We start from the raw sequence: 16,208 nt of genomic DNA on the forward strand, positions 1-16,208 counted from the left end.
TTTACTATCATCACCACCCCCACCCTTGTCTGGACGTTATCGCTCTTTTTGTCCATGTGTCCCCAGCTTGTTCCGCAGCCCCCCCCCCCCCGTATTAATCAAAAGAAGTCCGTGAAGTGGGCGGGACTCTCGGCCGGTGGGCGGGGCGCTCGGCCGCCGGACTCTGACGTCGTACGTGGAAAGGGAAGTGAAAGGAGAAGAGAGGACAGGGGAGGGCTGAGAATAGCGCAACAGCTAGCTCGCTGGCAAGCGGAGCCTCCGGAGACCAGGCGCCACATCTTCTCACCGGCTCGCCGTTTCAACAACAGCCGGTTTGTAGACTACGCCCCCCCCCCCGCCACAAGGAACTAGCACGAAGGCGGTGCCGGGTCGACGTTAGCCACCGAGTTAAGCGCCAGCGAGCTAGCTAGCTTAACGCTGCCGAACGTACCGCCTAGCTAGCCGCTAGCCGAACAATAGCGGGGTTAGCGTCCCGGACCGAGCACCGCGTCAGAGGAGCGTCGTTCCCGCGGGTGAGCGGCTGGCTGAAAGTAAGTTGTCGTTTGTTTGTTTGTTTAAAACGTATTCGGTGCGGCGTGTAAGACGAGGCGTCCCGGGGACGCTTGACGGTGATGCAATGATTTTGCGGGAAGCTGGTTGGCGAAGGGGGGGGGCGGCGAGGACGGCCTGGCTTTCGCCCCAGACAACACGGGACGGTGCCAGCAAGAAAGTGAGACGAAGGTCGGCGGAGAGATGCTGCTGCCCGCTGCTGGCTTTTCTCCACCACCGCGGTGGAAGTGCGTGACTGTTGGGGTGGGGGGGCAAATAACGAAGAGAGAGGGGGGGGGGGGCAAACAGATTTATTTAAGTGAGAACGACAAAACGCCCGAGACTCCGGCACGGCGGCTTCGGTACCCCGGCGCGTCGTTAACCACGTGTTCCGGACCCCTCCTCCTCCCCCCGCTGCCCGAGAGGCCGTAAAATGGGAGACGATTTCACAGCTCGACGGCGCTGTCAGGCTGCTCCGTGTGCGTGCGCGTGTCGTGACCTCCGGATATGCTGATCACACGTTTGTCTCGGAGACGGAAATCACGGACTCTCCGCTGGCCGGCCGGCGCGTGCCGCTGCAGCGTCCGGCCTGTTGCTCGTATGACGGGCGGCCTCGGTTGAAGTGTGGTGTGACAGAACCTGCACTTGAACCACGCTGCCCCCTGTGCCCTGCTCCCTTGCCTAAACAGTCTTTTCCCACTTACCTCCCCTCGTTCACAGTCCACCACACTACATTTGCGTTGGTTTTTCAGTACATGGTTTCCGATAACAGATGGGTGTGGAACAGTGTTTCTCAACCCAGTCCTCGAGGACCCCCTGTCCTGCAGATTTTCATTGTACCCTGCATAGGTAGCCCTGCTTGTACTTACTCGACCAATCATCTCGCAGCACTTAATTATGCAAGGTGTGCAACGTCTGACATAATTCATTGCTGATTGGTTGAATAACTACAAACAGGTACCTATTCAGGGTTGCAAAGAAAATATGCGGGATAGGGGTCCTTGAGGACTGGGTTGAGAAACACTGGTGTGGAAAGAGGAGGTAGCCGTTACTGCTTGGGGGGGGGGGGGTTGGCAATGAAGCGTTAACCACCAAACAGAGAGGAAAACGTTCACCTTTTAAAGGATTCGGGTCGCCTCCTGGCCGAGACCGAAACTCGCGTCCATATATTGGTAGACTGGGAACCCTGACATCAGTCACAGATTCGGTTGTTTGTCATCTCGGCGGTGAGCTTAAGAAGAAATGAGCGTGCACACTGTGCCAGAAATAGCTACAACTTGTTCTCTGGGGTTTGTTTTTACATCTACATTCCAGCTCTCCTCAGCGGTGACTCCGGCATCTGGTGTTGCAACAGCTCAGCATCTGTGTCTACCATGGTCTGTGAGGCTATCGTTTAAAAAAAAAACTGTCCTTTTTTTTTTTCATGCCCATCTGAATACAACCACAGATGCAGCATCATTCATCAATGATGAGATTGTCTGTAAATGAGGCACGGAGCTTTGGAGAGGACCGTACATGTTGTTTGATGACATGAGGTTGAATAAGTGTTTTGTAGAGTGATGACGTAGACAAAAGCGTAGTTGTTCACCTTATTCATTGCAGTCATGTGGTTGGTTTATTGTATTCTGTATATCTTAATGATTTGGTACTAATTGGCACAGATGTCACATGGGCGTAGATCCCACAGTTGGCCTGAAAGTTAGCTTTAGTTTGTACCATGTGTTGATATGGGGGTCCACTGTTGAGCAACAGGTTAGCTCTGGCCACCTAGTCTATATTTAGTTCAGATTTTGTTTGTTGATGTGCCTGCAAAATGCAAATAAGGAAACCATTTATTTTTATTTCTGCCAGGCAGAGATACAAATACATTATCTAGAATATAGTATAATATCTGTAATAGTAGCCTGAAGGGGATTATCAGCTAACCTCACATGCTACTGGATCCATCAGCCTAATAGTTGTTGTGTAGCTATTTGCTACAATGATGAAGGACCTTTCGTGGTTGTGGTCGTTCAAAACCTTTGAAAAACCCGTTTGATACCGCAATTGAGTGCTCTTCATTCGCTCCAGCTCGCTCAACCACAAGCCCCCCCCCCCATTTTCCCTGTTCAATCAACTTGAGCACTGTGCAGAAGTCTGGTTTTTCTGTGGGCCTGTCAGCCTCATGATTATTGTGCACAGTTACGACTGTATGATCAAGGACCTCTCGTGTTTGCGGCGACTCGAAACCTTCGACAAACCTGCCGCAGTTGAGCGCAAACTCCTCAGCTGGTTTGTTGCCACATCCGAGCACTGGAGAAGAGGAGATACCCCTGGTGGGGATCCGCCGTGATGAGCACACTTCTCCAGTTTAAATGTTTTAAATCCTATAGTCACAGTAGCCAGCCCGGTGTTGCATAGGTAGAGATCAAAGCAGACCAGGAACACCAAGCAATATTTAGTTTTTGGAAAACAATTGATAACGTATTACCTTACAATTCTTATATATGCATTTAACGTCGGTCAATTTAAATCATTTCCCTTAATAACCTTTGTTCACTGCCTGTCCATCTATCCAGCCATTATCCAAACCGCCTCTCCTGCTCTCAGGGTCAAAAACAACCCTTTTAATTAATTTTGTCACCTAAATTTTGGCTTAGAAATTGATGTCGCTGCAAAAAACCCCACTTAAAATAACGCGAAACAGCAGCTCGGTGTTTAAACTGCAGTAGATGATGAAGACTTGCAGGACGGACGTGGTATTTCTGCGTGTAGATGAATGTTTCTGCAGGATTTTATGATCTGGTGGCTCCATTAGAGCTTTTGTACGTTGCGCACACGTGGGGTAAATGTGAACTTGAACACCACAAACAAAATGGGAGTGTTGGATCTGGCAAAATGCTGCTGCGTTCCTGAAATTTGGAAACCAAAAGTTTTTTTTTTTTTTTTTCAACTCTGCAGATCTTTGTGACATCCCTCATTTTATTTTGCACGTCTTAAAGCTGGAGTATAGAAAGCACGTGGAATCGTTACTGTGATCATGTCCATGTAGTTTAAGGGCCCAGACACACCAAACCGACTAGCGGCACCGAGGCCGGCTGTTGCGTCGCCTCACGTCGCCTGCCGTCTGGGCCAAAAAGTAGCACTTGAACACACCGCAAAGACGACAGCTGACGGTTAACTGGCGTGTATGTTCCGCACCGATTCGCTGAGGTGAACAGCCAATCGGAGTGATTTCCCAATTCAACATGCTGAATCAGCTGAAAAGCTGCCAACGTGTCCGACTAGTGCCGACAGTGCGGGACACACCGCAAAAACTAGGGTCACAGACGCTCACCGACGGCCGACCGTCGGCCTGGTGTGTCAGGGCCCTTAGTGATGGCTGTAGTCACTAGTACACCAACCTTACTGAAGGGTCTCGCAATGAAAATTCTCCAAATACATGTTAAAATAGCCACAGTCACGAGACCTATTGTTTGAATTTCTAATCCAACTTAAACTGTTACTTCTTTCTGCCACCACGCCCAGGGTAAAACCGGCTAAACGTCTGGCTGGCACAGGCAGGCCTGCTTCATGCCCTATGAAAATTAGTCGGCAGTAAGCCCGTATGACTGAAACTGCAAGGAGAACACATGCAGTTCCACTCATGGTCTCTTTTTAAACCTCTTTTTTGCCCCCCCCCGTTGTACCCGGCCAATTTCCCCACTCTTCCGAGCCATCCCAGTCACTGCTCCACCCCCTCTGCCGATCAGGGGAGGGCTTCAGACTACCACATGCCTCCTCTGATACACTTGGAGTCGCCAGCCGCTTCTTTTCACCTGACAGTGAGGAGTTTCACCAGGGGGGCTTTCTTTAAAGAGCAGAGGATTCGGCGCACAATATTGTCCCACGGTTGCGGTTTGTCATGTACACGTGTCGAAACTGTCTCAGCCTTTTTCTGGTATTTTGGGATTTGTTTTGGACTGCCCTTTCCGTAGTCGAGCTGCAGGCCAGCGTGAGAAGTCTTATTTGCTCTGGTTGGTTACTACGCCGACCGCGTCTTGTGCGATGCCGAGAGTGACCGAGAGGCGGTTGGCGTTTCACGCGGTGTCAGCCAGCTTTGTCTGAAGTGGTTTCGCACCAAGAAAAGGAGCTCGTGCCGACTGCAGAGTCTCGTTTCTTTACATCCTGAGAATAAACGTGAGTGTTTTAACGTCGCTTCATATCTGCAGATCACACGAATCATTACACTTTTAAACACTGATCCATTTATTTCAGCATCACTCCCCCCCCCCCCCCAAAACTGCCATTAAATTGTGTGTTTTCATGTCGCCACCGAAGGGCATCCGTTGTTGCAGAACGACACGGAGCAAGGCTTCAGCGGGATAACCACCGTCCGAAGCGCTGAACAGCCACGAGAGGAAGTCCAGGCAGTGGTTCATCCCATGGCCGTCATGTTGTTCTACCATCCAAAACTAAACCCACTTTTAGTTAGTTTCTGCTAAAGTTAATAAATGTCTCCGCACCAAAATCATGAAAATAAATTATGCATGTGTGTGTGTGCGTGTGTTGCAATTGGCAGTTAAAGATAAACCGAAGTTGACTGGGTGCCTTCCCTTTTTTCGATGTAAAAGAGACGTCCGTGGTTGTTGCGCGATAGGTTTTGGGACCCTACATACCTCTAGTATGTGCTTGCTGAATTTGGTCTTTTTCTTCCACTTCCACACCTTTTTGATTTGATAAACTTGTGCAAGTGTTAGCTCAGGGGTCAGGGCAACATGTAGTGTAGTTGTCGCAGTCCTCACTTCACGGGGTTTACAGGTTTGGCTGAAGGGAGCGGGTTAGTCCCCTACACTGGGATGGAGTAGAGGAGTGGAGTTTGGGGTTTTTTTTTTTTTTTTTAATGGATCAAGGCGAGTCCTATAGATGGACATGTGGAAGCCCTGCCCTTAACGTCCTGTGTGTGTTTGAGAGAGGAGGAGAGAAAGAATGTGTCCCTCGTGATTTGGCCACCAGCTTAAGAGGCACATGACTGGAATGAACAGAGTTAAAACTCGATTGGTCCGCTGGCGTCACGCTCAACATACAGACATATAGAGGCCAGCATGGACTCCATGGGCTTGTCTTCAGGAGACATCAGGAACTTCTAAATGGATTTTAGTGTCGCACAACCGAAGTCCAGTTGCTAGGTTTTCACTTTTTAAGGAATGAGCGATGCTGACGACACTCTGTCCACCTCGGCTTGTTCATTTCTGTTGTTTCTCTGTTTTTCTGTCTGCAGCTTTGGCACAATGACATCCAGGAAGAAAGTTCTTCTGAAAGTCATCATTCTGGGGGATTCTGGGTGAGTCACTGGTTAACTTGTTGTTCTCCTAGGTAACAGAAGCAGGACCCTGAAAAAACACAGTGCTGTGTTTTAGTTTCGGTTTTACTTTAGGTGTGTTCTTGCTATGACACAAGCTGTTACCAGGTAGACGATACACTTTGGGGACTTCTTAGTAAAACCAGGTTCTCGACTAACTCCCTTTTTTCTTCCCCGCTATGTTCTGTATCTGGAACTAAATAAGTATAAATCTCTCATGGCGGTGCTTTACATGCTCTGCACCTCTATCATAGAGATTAGAATTAAACCATTTGGGGCGTCCGGGTGGCGTGGCGGTCTATTCCGTTGCCTACCAACACGGGGATCGCCAGATCGCATCCCCCTGTTACCGCCGGCTTGGTCAGGCGTCCCTACAGACACAATTGACCTTTCGCAAAGTCCCGCCCCCCATAGTTACGGCCCATCAAGCATTTCAGAACTATCCAGGAAGTAGCCGGAAAACGCCAAAACATGAAGGGAGAAATCAGCACATTGTGTGGATAAAAGTAACAGTAATAATACGTTAGCTGTATTAGCTATCAATAATAGCTAGTAGCAAGCTTACCTTGGAGCAGACAGGTATTTTTGTTGATTTTGGATGGATTAAGCTGGCCATGGGGTCTGCTATACTGCCAAGTCTATTGCCGACATTACGCTTCTTGCGTTCTGGGTTTCGGGAAGGGAAAGAAAAGTACACCCCCTCCAAACTTTTCAGATATCTAGTATCTGATCTGCAGATCCCATAGGCACACCGTTTCAGCATTTTGTTGTGTGTTTGAAAGCTTGACGGACCGTTGCTAAGGTAGGATTGGACAAGCACCGTTCTGGGGCGGTACTTTGCGAAAGGTCAATTGGCCGTGTCTGCAGTTGGGAAGCCGGACGTGGGTATGTGTCGTGGTCGCTGCACTAGCACCTCCTCTGCTCGGTCGGGGCGCCTGTTCGGGGGAGAGGGGGAACTGGGGGGGAATAGCGTGACCCTCCCATGCGCTACGTCCCCCTGGTGAAACTCCTCACTGTCAGGTGAAAAGAAGCGGCTGGCGACTCCACATGTATGGGAGGAGGCATGTGGTAGTCTGCAGCCCTGCCCGGGTCAGCAGAGGGGGTGGAGCAGAGACCGGGACGGCTCAGAAGAGTGGGGTGATTGTCTGGATACAATTGGGGAGAAAAGGGGGGGGGAATTGAACCAACTGCATATCTCAATTACTAAAAGTAGGGATGTGCCAATCCGATCTGAGAGATCAGTATCAGAGCCGATCAAGGTTTATTTTAAAATTGATTGGTATTGACTTTTAAGCCCGATCAAATTCTTTGTTTTTTTTTTTTTTTTACTGCCTTACTCTCTGTCTCCACCAGCAGTCATATAAGTGTCATAAATGTCCCATTAAGCTTCATCTAGGTGCCATAAACTGATTTCATCCACAACTTGCTGCAGCGAGGCACTTTTTTAAAAGTGCTTCATGAGGCAGTAGTAACCAAACTGACTAGCAAATACGATAAGGCCCCTTAAGAAATCAGTCAAAGCAACATGACAAGTTCACATTTTACTCTTTGGAGTGTCCTTTCTTTCTTTTTTTTTCTTCTTTTTTTTTTTTGGTCAATGTTTTTTATATTTGCAAGCGCTATTATAATCGTTATAATTTGTTTACTTTGCTATTTTGTTAAAATAAATAAATAAATGGAAACCATTTACAAGCTGCACTGATGCAATTATCTCTTCATCCAAAGTTATTAAATTGTCAGTCATATCCAATCTAGATTAGATTGGTTTAAGTAAACTTAGTGTACTCGGAAGTGTGCACTGTGCAGCTGTTCTATGCCGTAAAGTACAAATCTTGGATCCTGAATCAATATCGTTAGAGCCTCGATATTTCAAATGACTTGGCGGCAAAAGAAGTTGATCAGGACATCCCTCATTAAAAGGGCATTTGATGTGATATAGTCAGCCCTTTACTTTCCTTGACAGTTTTAAGATTTTAGAGTATGATGTGATTGTTGTCAGTAGGAATAATGATTCAATTCTAGTTCATACTTGCTCTCAGTCCACCTGTGCCACTAGCTAATTTGATGATATGTTTTATTAACCATCTTTTCTTGCTTCTAACTGGTCTCCTTTACCTCCCTAACAGTGTCGGAAAGACCTCTCTGATGAACCAGTATGTGAATAAGAAGTTTAGTAACCAGTACAAAGCTACAATAGGAGCAGACTTCTTGACCAAGGAAGTAATGGTGGATGACCGGCTTGTTACAATGCAGGTGCAGCACAAATCCAACTTCATACATACCTTAAATTCCCTTTTAACAAAAGGCATGTACCTCCATATGAACTGTTGTACCTTGCATCATTGCACAAAAATCTCAGTAAAGTGTGTTTAGAGTTCCATGGAGTGGGCATGTCTCTCAGCATGATGAATTTTGTTGAGCGAGACATAAACTCTATGGCGTAGTTCACATGATTCTTCCCTCATACATTTTGAATCAGCTAAAGGCTGCTCGTTGTTAGCGAAGGGATTGGAAAACTTGCTCCGTGCAGTTGGATCCATCTTCTTTGGATACCAAGGCGATGGGCTGGGCCTCCTCTGGCAATACCTTCTTGTTTTATTTCCAGATATTTGTACTTTTTGAGTAGTCTTGCAGCTATTTAAACCAGTGGCCATCATTGGAAGTAATGTAAAGTATACAGATTTGTAGTAAATGGGCTAAAACGTGCAAAAAAACCCTGGCATAATCCATTACATCTTCTGTTTTGGCATACGCAGGCCACTTGAGCCATCAGCTTTACCTGACACCACATGACGATCATACGTCAGCGTTTTCCAAAAGTGTTTTCTTCATCCACACAGAAGTGAGACTGCCGTTTTCAGATTTAGCCAGTTTGGAGAGTGTTTTCAATGGTCAAAGTTTAGCTTAGTGTGGCTAGAAGACCAAAATGGAGACATTCTTTTTATTATCTCTGTCAGGCGTTTGGTCGTGTGTCTGTGGCTAATCTAGCAAGCTGCTGGGCCTGTCAGTCTAAACATATTTTTGTAGTTATGACTGTGTGATGAAGAACCTCTCTTGGTTGCGGTGATTAAAAACCTCTGAAAAACGTTTGTTCTCGCTGTCGCCATTTGCTCTCTTCATTCACTCTAGCTTTTCCATCGCTGCCACATCTGAGTCAACTGAGCACATGTGCGACTCACATCTACGGCTGCGTCAGATCGGGCAGCAGTAGTGTCAAAACCAAAACATTATTTATTCAGGTATGAGACTTGAAAGTAAACAAGATGTTGATCGTACTTTGCAAGCCAGCAAGTCATTCACTGCTTATCTCGGCACAGGAGAACTGGAGGAACACTGGATGAACCAAAAATAATTCCACTTATTCACCTCACCGCCACGCAGAAGTGCCATAGTCTCCAGTGTTAAAACTCCACCATAAAGATACAATTTCAAGAGTAGGATTAATCACAGTTAGACCTGGAAATCATGTCAGTAGCTACAATAAAACATTTCCCATGGCTGAGCTGTGTTTTCTTACCATTGTTTTATGAATTAAAGTAAATCAGCAGAGGAGCCATTCATCTTCATTCGTTTTATATCATGAAAACCTTGACAGTTAAACACATTTAAGTCTTTTAATAAGGGCTTTGAAATTGTGACAGCCTGGTCTTTGTTATTTCATATTAGACTTGGTTGCATTTTTGCAAGGGTCCTCCTAGGAGGCTGCACATCCACAGACTGACAGGCAAAACGTTTTACCCGATAGATTTTTTTTTAGCTTGAGCGCTGCATATTAACCCCCCCCCATATTTCCCATTCAATCGACTTGGGTGCGCCCAAAACGCTTACAGTGGCAGGAAAAACTGACCATGTGTACATGTATTTCCCTTCTCCTGGTGGGTGAAAAAACCGGACCAGAGAAAGGGAAGATGCATACGCCTGGCGGAGATCTGCACTCTTGAGTGCACTCCTCTAGTTCCATATTAATTTGGCCAAAGTCTCCATCAACAAGTCCCCCCCCCCCCACCCACTCATTCTGCCCATCACAATAAGGGAACATCAACCCGACATCACCAGCCCCTTTTTCATGTGGAGAAGTTGAGAGCCAAGCCATTTATGTGGACAACTGGATAGTCTCGTGGGCTCTTACGGGGACAGGACAAAGTTTGACTGTCTAAAGGACTGTATATGGGCTGAGGTGCAGAATTGCCTTGGGGACTATCAGAGGGAACTGTACCATCAACGCTCCTGTTCCCCTTACACCTCAGACTTTAGATACAACTTTGGGTCATGTGATCTCGGCAAGTTTTCTGGCGAGTCCTTTATTGTGGGATGCAGCATTGATGGAAAGGAGTGCAGATGTTTGGTGAACAGCTGTTTTGTGTGGCACAAAGAACTATTTGCTTCTCAACGTCAGCAAGACGAAGAAGCAGCTGTGAAATTGCAGCAGAAACTGGAAGCCACTGAAACTGATCATGAAAGGGGAGGAGTCAGTCGCAGCCAATGCTTCATTCAGTGTCAACTGGTTGGTGAGCAAGACTAGCTTTGTCTCGGGAGTCGGGTCTAGTCCTGGACCACCTGGAAGTCTGTAGCAGAGGGACGAATTAGGAGTGAGCTGGACCCCATGCCCAATACATCCTCCCACCCACAGTACAATGAGCTGAAACTGGTGCACCTTCAATCTCTGGCTCATCTCACCACAGTGCAGCACAGAGATGGAACAGTTCCTGCCTACCTACTACCTACAGTCTCTGCACATGCTTAACCAGCGATCGATTTTAGTGGAAGGGCTATAATACAACCATGCCTTGTCGCTGCCACTGTCTGTAAATATTAATACATCTATACAAGATACTTCTCTACATGTCATCAGATATACCTACGCAACCACAGGGCTGTAAGTTAAAATGCCTCATTGATTTAATTTATTCTGGTGTTGGGGTGTGGTGGGAATATTGCTGTGTTAAGCAGGTTTGCTGCAAGTACACAACTTGACCTCATCACATGCTCTCATGTAATGTTAGACTTATGTTGTTTATGCAGTAAACAATCATAATAGTGTACATTTACTTAATTGGATTTCTGTATATCGTTATACATTATATGTATATTTGTACTTTACAAAGTAATGTTATCACTTACAGTATGTTGTTATATTTGGCATGAGGTGGAATATTAAGATTTCTTTGCCGGTATCAGTTAATGAGTTGATGGATAGATCACTGTAGCACGATGCTCGGTGAACCTGGTGTTTACATTGCATTACATTATATTTCCCCCATGCCTAACACTGACTCCCATACGCTTCCACAGGTTGAGTACAAGGACGCAGTATTTGCAGTAATTGTTAATTCCCTTGCAATGTTTGTGTTGTTGCTGCTATTAATACCCAGAATCTGTTGACCGGTCTGGTCTGCTTCCTTGTACTCAGCTAGTCCGGTCATCATGCCTTATTGCTAGTGTTCTAATATTTGCAGGTTCTACTGCAACAATGGCACAACTTTTTACCTAGTTTGACTTAATGTTTTATAAATTCTCCCTTTGTTTTTTCTTTTCTTTTTGTTGAAATTTTAAATCATCACCACTTATCAATATTCACAGCAGTTTCTTTCTCTCTCTCTGATCCTTTTCCCTTCCCTTTCTGTGCTGTGTTTGTGGCCGGCCAGATCTGGGACACGGCTGGCCAGGAGAGATTCCAGTCTCTGGGCGTTGCGTTCTACCGCGGAGCAGACTGCTGTGTGCTGGTGTTCGACGTGACCGCACCCAACACCTTCAAGACTCTAGACAGTTGGAGGGATGAGTTTCTGATCCAGGCCAGCCCCAGAGACCCCGAGAACTTCCCCTTCGTAGTGCTGGGAAATAAGATTGACCTGGAGAACAGACAGGTTAGTATCATGTGGTGAATACCTCCCACCTGCTTTATTGTCTGACCATCTGTAATAGCTAGGGATGCACCGAAGGGGTTAGAATTCAGCCAAATCCTACGTACCTCGACGTAATGAAAGTGGACGCAAGTGATGATTGGAAGCTGTTTGCATTCAGTGGTTCAGTGGTTTAGCCGGACAGTAAAAGTGGAAGTAACGAACATCTCAGAAATGGCCAAATCGGATGCGGAAACGGAGATCAGCACTTTCTTTAGTGAACCTCTGACAGCCCAGACAGAGGATCCGCTTCAGTGGGGGGAGGCACACCGTCACCGGTTTCCATTGCTTACAAAAAAAGGACGGGTTTACCTGTGCCTACCACTGACCTCTGCCAGGTGAGAGACTGTTCAGTACCGCTGGGGTACTGAACAGTCTCTCAGCTGTTCAGTACCGTTGGGGATGTTTGCTCCAACAGTTGCAACCGACTGTCACCATTAAATGTCACCATTTTAACTTGTCACTTTTTTATTTTTTTATTTATAACATTGGGGCGGCACGGTGGCGCAGTGGTTAGCGCGGTCACCTCACAGCAAGAAGGTCCTGGGTTCGAGCTCTGGGGTAGACCAGCCTTGGGGGTCATCCTCTGTGTGGAGTTTACATGTTCTCCACATGTCTGCGTGGGTTTCCTCCCACAGTCCAAAGACATGTAGGTCAGGTGACTCGGCTGTACTAAATTGTCCCTAGGTGTGTGTGTGGACCCTGTGATGGTCTGGCAGCCTGTCCCACCTGCTGCCCAATGACTGTTGGAATAGGCTCCAGCATCCCCGTGACCCTGAGTAGGATAAGTGTTTTGGATGATGGATGGAAACGCTCATGATGGAAACGCTCATGTCATGTGTTAGGTGTCTGAGATCTGACAGATTTCTCGTGGGACAAAATGTTCAGTTAGTGTTTCTTTCAGTATTGTACCTAATGTCTTTGTATGAACGAAGAAAGCGGTTAATGATGACTTTACTTTCAAGCTGAAACATTTTGGTGTTTCTGAGTGTCGGCATTCAGCTCTTTTTGGTTAGTAAATGCAAAATCCTAGCAAAACTTGTAGGTAGCCCACTCTTTATTATAATTAAAAATAACAGCAAAAATTATAACTGTGGACTGGCGATTACTTGTCAGGTGACTCGGGCTATAATGTCCCCTATGTTCCTCTACCAAGGGTTGCCAACCGCAAAGTAAACTGTTTGGATGAGGTGTCTTGTATTCTGGTCCATTCACACACACACAATGGTTTTGAGATTGCTGCCTTTGAGAAGCCCGGCATCTCTGTGGCCCCGGGCTCCTGACACCCACAGTCTGTTAAGTCGCTCTTTAAGCCCGTTCTTGGTAATCGGTTCACATGCAAAGCCAAGTATGGACATGGCGTTGCTGTCAAATGCACCTGTTTATGTATTGATACACATGCAAATGAAAGACCAGAACCCACTTCTGCAGGTCCAGGCGCTCTCTTTTCCTGGTCACTGAGTTGGTATTTGAGACTGATTTAGTTATATCAAATGTGAATAAATACATATTTATAGCACTAATAAAATGCCATGTCTGCATACAACAGTTAAATAAAAATGTTAAATTAATTTTGATAAAACTATAAATCGTCGCAATTCCTCCACATCATGCCACTCGCACAACGGTAACTGCCGGGTGGAGTGAAGTGTGGAGATATTTGCTCAGACTGGTGGATCAGCCGTTCGGTGCGAGATATGCAGTATCAAACCTGATTATCGTCAGCATACCAGTTCTGTGATGAACCAGATGCAAGTCGAGCATAGACAAAACAATATGACAAAACCCTTGCATCAAATTGTTTACCGGCGCGGTGCAGCGCTGCCGTCAGCCCTCTGAAGTAGAGCAGATTAGCCCGCTAACGGGTAGTAACTCATTTCATTTGCATATGTTTATGTTGTAGACTAATGAAACGAGAAACCTTAGCCATTAGCTTTTAATAAATGGTGAGAATTACTGTGGTAAGTGTGGCATATTTGCATGTATGTGTGTGTGTGTATGTATGTATGTATGTATGTATGTATATATATATATATATATATATATATATATATATATATATATATATATACACTGTGTGTGTGTGCATAATTAAGATGCAAAGTATGTGTTTTTAATTTCGTGTGAGTACTCGGAACCGGGAAATCAGGTCAAATGCACATCCTTTATTAGAAGTTTGTCTTTTAACCAAATATTTAGACATATTGAGGAGATTGTAGGCTGATGTGTAATGCACTCAGTGGTTTTCCTTGCAAAATTATGTAATTTAGCATATTTAGCCTTTATAATGCCTTACAAATCTGATCAGATGTTATCTTGCCTATTTTTCTGGCTTAGTTTTCAACCACTCCTAGCTGCCCGTTCGTAAATAGACGTAAATTATCTCTTCAAAAGTAAAGCTTCAGTATACTTTCAGTCTGTGCAGGGCAGGTGAGCTCACCAGAAGGTCGGAAACATAGCCAATAGAATGCAATTTATATCGACTTGATTTTTTTTTTCTATAATTGATTTGATGAGCGTCCAGTTCCTCAAAAACCACCTGGATCTTGCCCTGACACATGTCTTTTCATGTCTCCTCTCGCTTCCACGCAGGTAACCACCAAAAGGGCTCAGGCGTGGTGTCAGAGTAAGAACAACATCCCCTACTTTGAGACCAGCGCCAAGGAAGCCATCAACGTAGAACAGGCATTCCAGACAATTGCACGCAACGCTCTTAAACAGGTGGGTCACAGCTCCTAACAACCGAAAAGTGACTGACGATGAAAACGTGTGCTTTACTGCTTCTAAACCACCATTTGTTAAACATTTGAAGTGGTGAGGTGAAGGCAAATATGTAAAACCTCATTATCGTCACTCTGGGACCTATTGGTTTGAGCTTTTCCCTGAGTCTTCTCTGTTGTGCTTCTTAGGAAACAGAAGTGGAGCTGTATAACGAATTCCCAGAGCCCATCAAACTGGATAGGAACGACAGAGCTAAGCCTTCAGCGGAAAGCTGCAGCTGTTGAGGGGCGACTTGGACCATCTTATTTCTGGCTTTCTGGAACACCCCGTCACCAGATGCATCACCAACGTTATCCTCCTAGGGGAAAGGATTTCCCTGCTGGTCTTCCTCCTCCATGCCACTGTTTGTTCCATCAACACCCGCCCCCCCCCCCACCCCGCCCCCCACACACTTCCCATACCTCACACACGCAAACACAGTACGCTGCACCTGGATGTATCCCCACCTTTAGCACACACATTAATACTCTAGAATATTCTTACTTAAACATGCTGGCAAACCCAGCGCCCAAAGATCACGTGAGAGAAGAGTGACACCCCTTCCGATCTCACCATACCTGACTCGCCAACCTTAATGCCTGGCTGCGCCCCCCCCCTCCCTCTCTCTCACTTATGCGGGGGTGAGATGGAGCCATGTTCTGAGAGTGCAGTTGGGAACTCTAGATGGACTGGCCGATGCTCTTTAATGAGACGGGAGATGATGTTGGCTAAGCTAAGCGTCCCAAGTATATAATTCTATTCTCTATTATTTTCTGTTCCTCGAAGTGTTGCTTTCTTTTGCCTCTCTGTTGAAAAGTAATCAAGCTTAACTAAATATATATGTATTTTAATTGGCTATTTATGTCTCAAGCCAATCTTAAACACGTTCTTGCACTTTTTTTTCCTTCCCTTTAAATGTTGAAAATGCGGAGGGATGACTGACTTTGGACAATGTGTGCTACTGCCCACTGATTGGTGTGTTTCAAATTCAACACTTTTTTTATTTTTTGGTCAGATTCCCCCGAGAGTCTATCGAACACCACGGTGATTGTATCGCCAATGCCCCTTATAGGTTGCGTGTCGGTGGGTTTATATCACACACATAAGACGAAATCATCCTTAGTAGAAATAAGAACAGCTGACGCAGACTCCGTTTAGAAAAACCAAAACAAAAAAAGATTAATTTCCTGAGACGTTGACACATTTGCCTTTTTATGTAACATTTCTCGAACTGCCATTACTGCTGTATGTGTTCTGTCCTCTTGTCAGGCGTCCTCTATCAGCGCCATGGAGTCACCACCGTCACCCACGCAGCATACACCTGTCCACCGTCATGTCTCTGCCATTGCTGTTATCTGTCTGCTTGTAGCTCAGGTTGGCTAAAAAAATGTTACTTTTTAACAGATTATGTATTAATGCGTATAGATGGTACAGGCTGACGGATTGAACAGAGGTGGACATTCTCTCCTCCCATCTAAAGAAATTATTAATTTTTTTGTTTTGTTGCCATAGTATTACTCTTTTTCCTTATAGAAAAAAAAATCACTGCAATGCCAATGATGTTGTCTAAAAAATTGGGATGTCGGATAATAAAATTCTTGGATATATCAGTTGTCTCACTTGAAACGGGGTCCAAATTTCTAGTATTTCTGTGTTCGGCTCGGTTAGTTTCGGCGCGCCTGGTTTCTTTTAAGGGTGAC

At 45.8% G+C, this 16,208-nt stretch overlaps 1 protein-coding gene across 2 annotated transcripts; it reads left to right on the plus strand.

Annotated features, from left to right (window-relative positions):
* Positions 1 to 189: 189 nt before the first annotated feature.
* Positions 190 to 16,134, plus strand: LOC130128870 (ras-related protein rab7-like). 2 transcript variants are annotated; one of them, XM_056298638.1, is made up of 6 exons: positions 190 to 530; positions 5,768 to 5,830; positions 7,975 to 8,101; positions 11,494 to 11,712; positions 14,341 to 14,469; positions 14,658 to 16,134. In XM_056298638.1, the coding sequence occupies exons 2-6, from the start codon at positions 5,778 to 5,780 to the stop codon at positions 14,751 to 14,753; spliced, it is 624 nt and encodes a 207-aa protein (XP_056154613.1). In that variant the 5' UTR covers positions 190 to 530; positions 5,768 to 5,777; the 3' UTR covers positions 14,754 to 16,134. The 2 variants fall into 2 exon arrangements, with proteins under 2 accessions (XP_056154613.1, XP_056154621.1); XM_056298646.1 differs by having other exon boundaries at positions 222 to 311.
* The last annotated feature ends 74 nt before the right edge of the window (positions 16,135 to 16,208 follow it).

The sequence above is a fragment of the Lampris incognitus genome, chromosome 2, assembly GCF_029633865.1.
Source record: "Lampris incognitus isolate fLamInc1 chromosome 2, fLamInc1.hap2, whole genome shotgun sequence".
Taxonomy (NCBI): domain Eukaryota; kingdom Metazoa; phylum Chordata; class Actinopteri; order Lampriformes; family Lampridae; genus Lampris; species Lampris incognitus.

Excerpts from the sequence above, each read along its gene's own strand:
- LOC130128870 (XM_056298638.1), top strand. The coding sequence starts at position 5,778 with ATGACATCCAGGAAGAAAGTTCTTCTGAAAGTCATCATTCTGGGGGAT. Across the intron at positions 5,831-7,974 it reads ATCATTCTGGGGGATTCTGG|TGTCGGAAAGACCTCTCTGA; the intron begins GTGAGTCACTGG and ends CCTCCCTAACAG. Across the intron at positions 14,470-14,657 it reads CACGCAACGCTCTTAAACAG|GAAACAGAAGTGGAGCTGTA; the intron begins GTGGGTCACAGC and ends TGTGCTTCTTAG.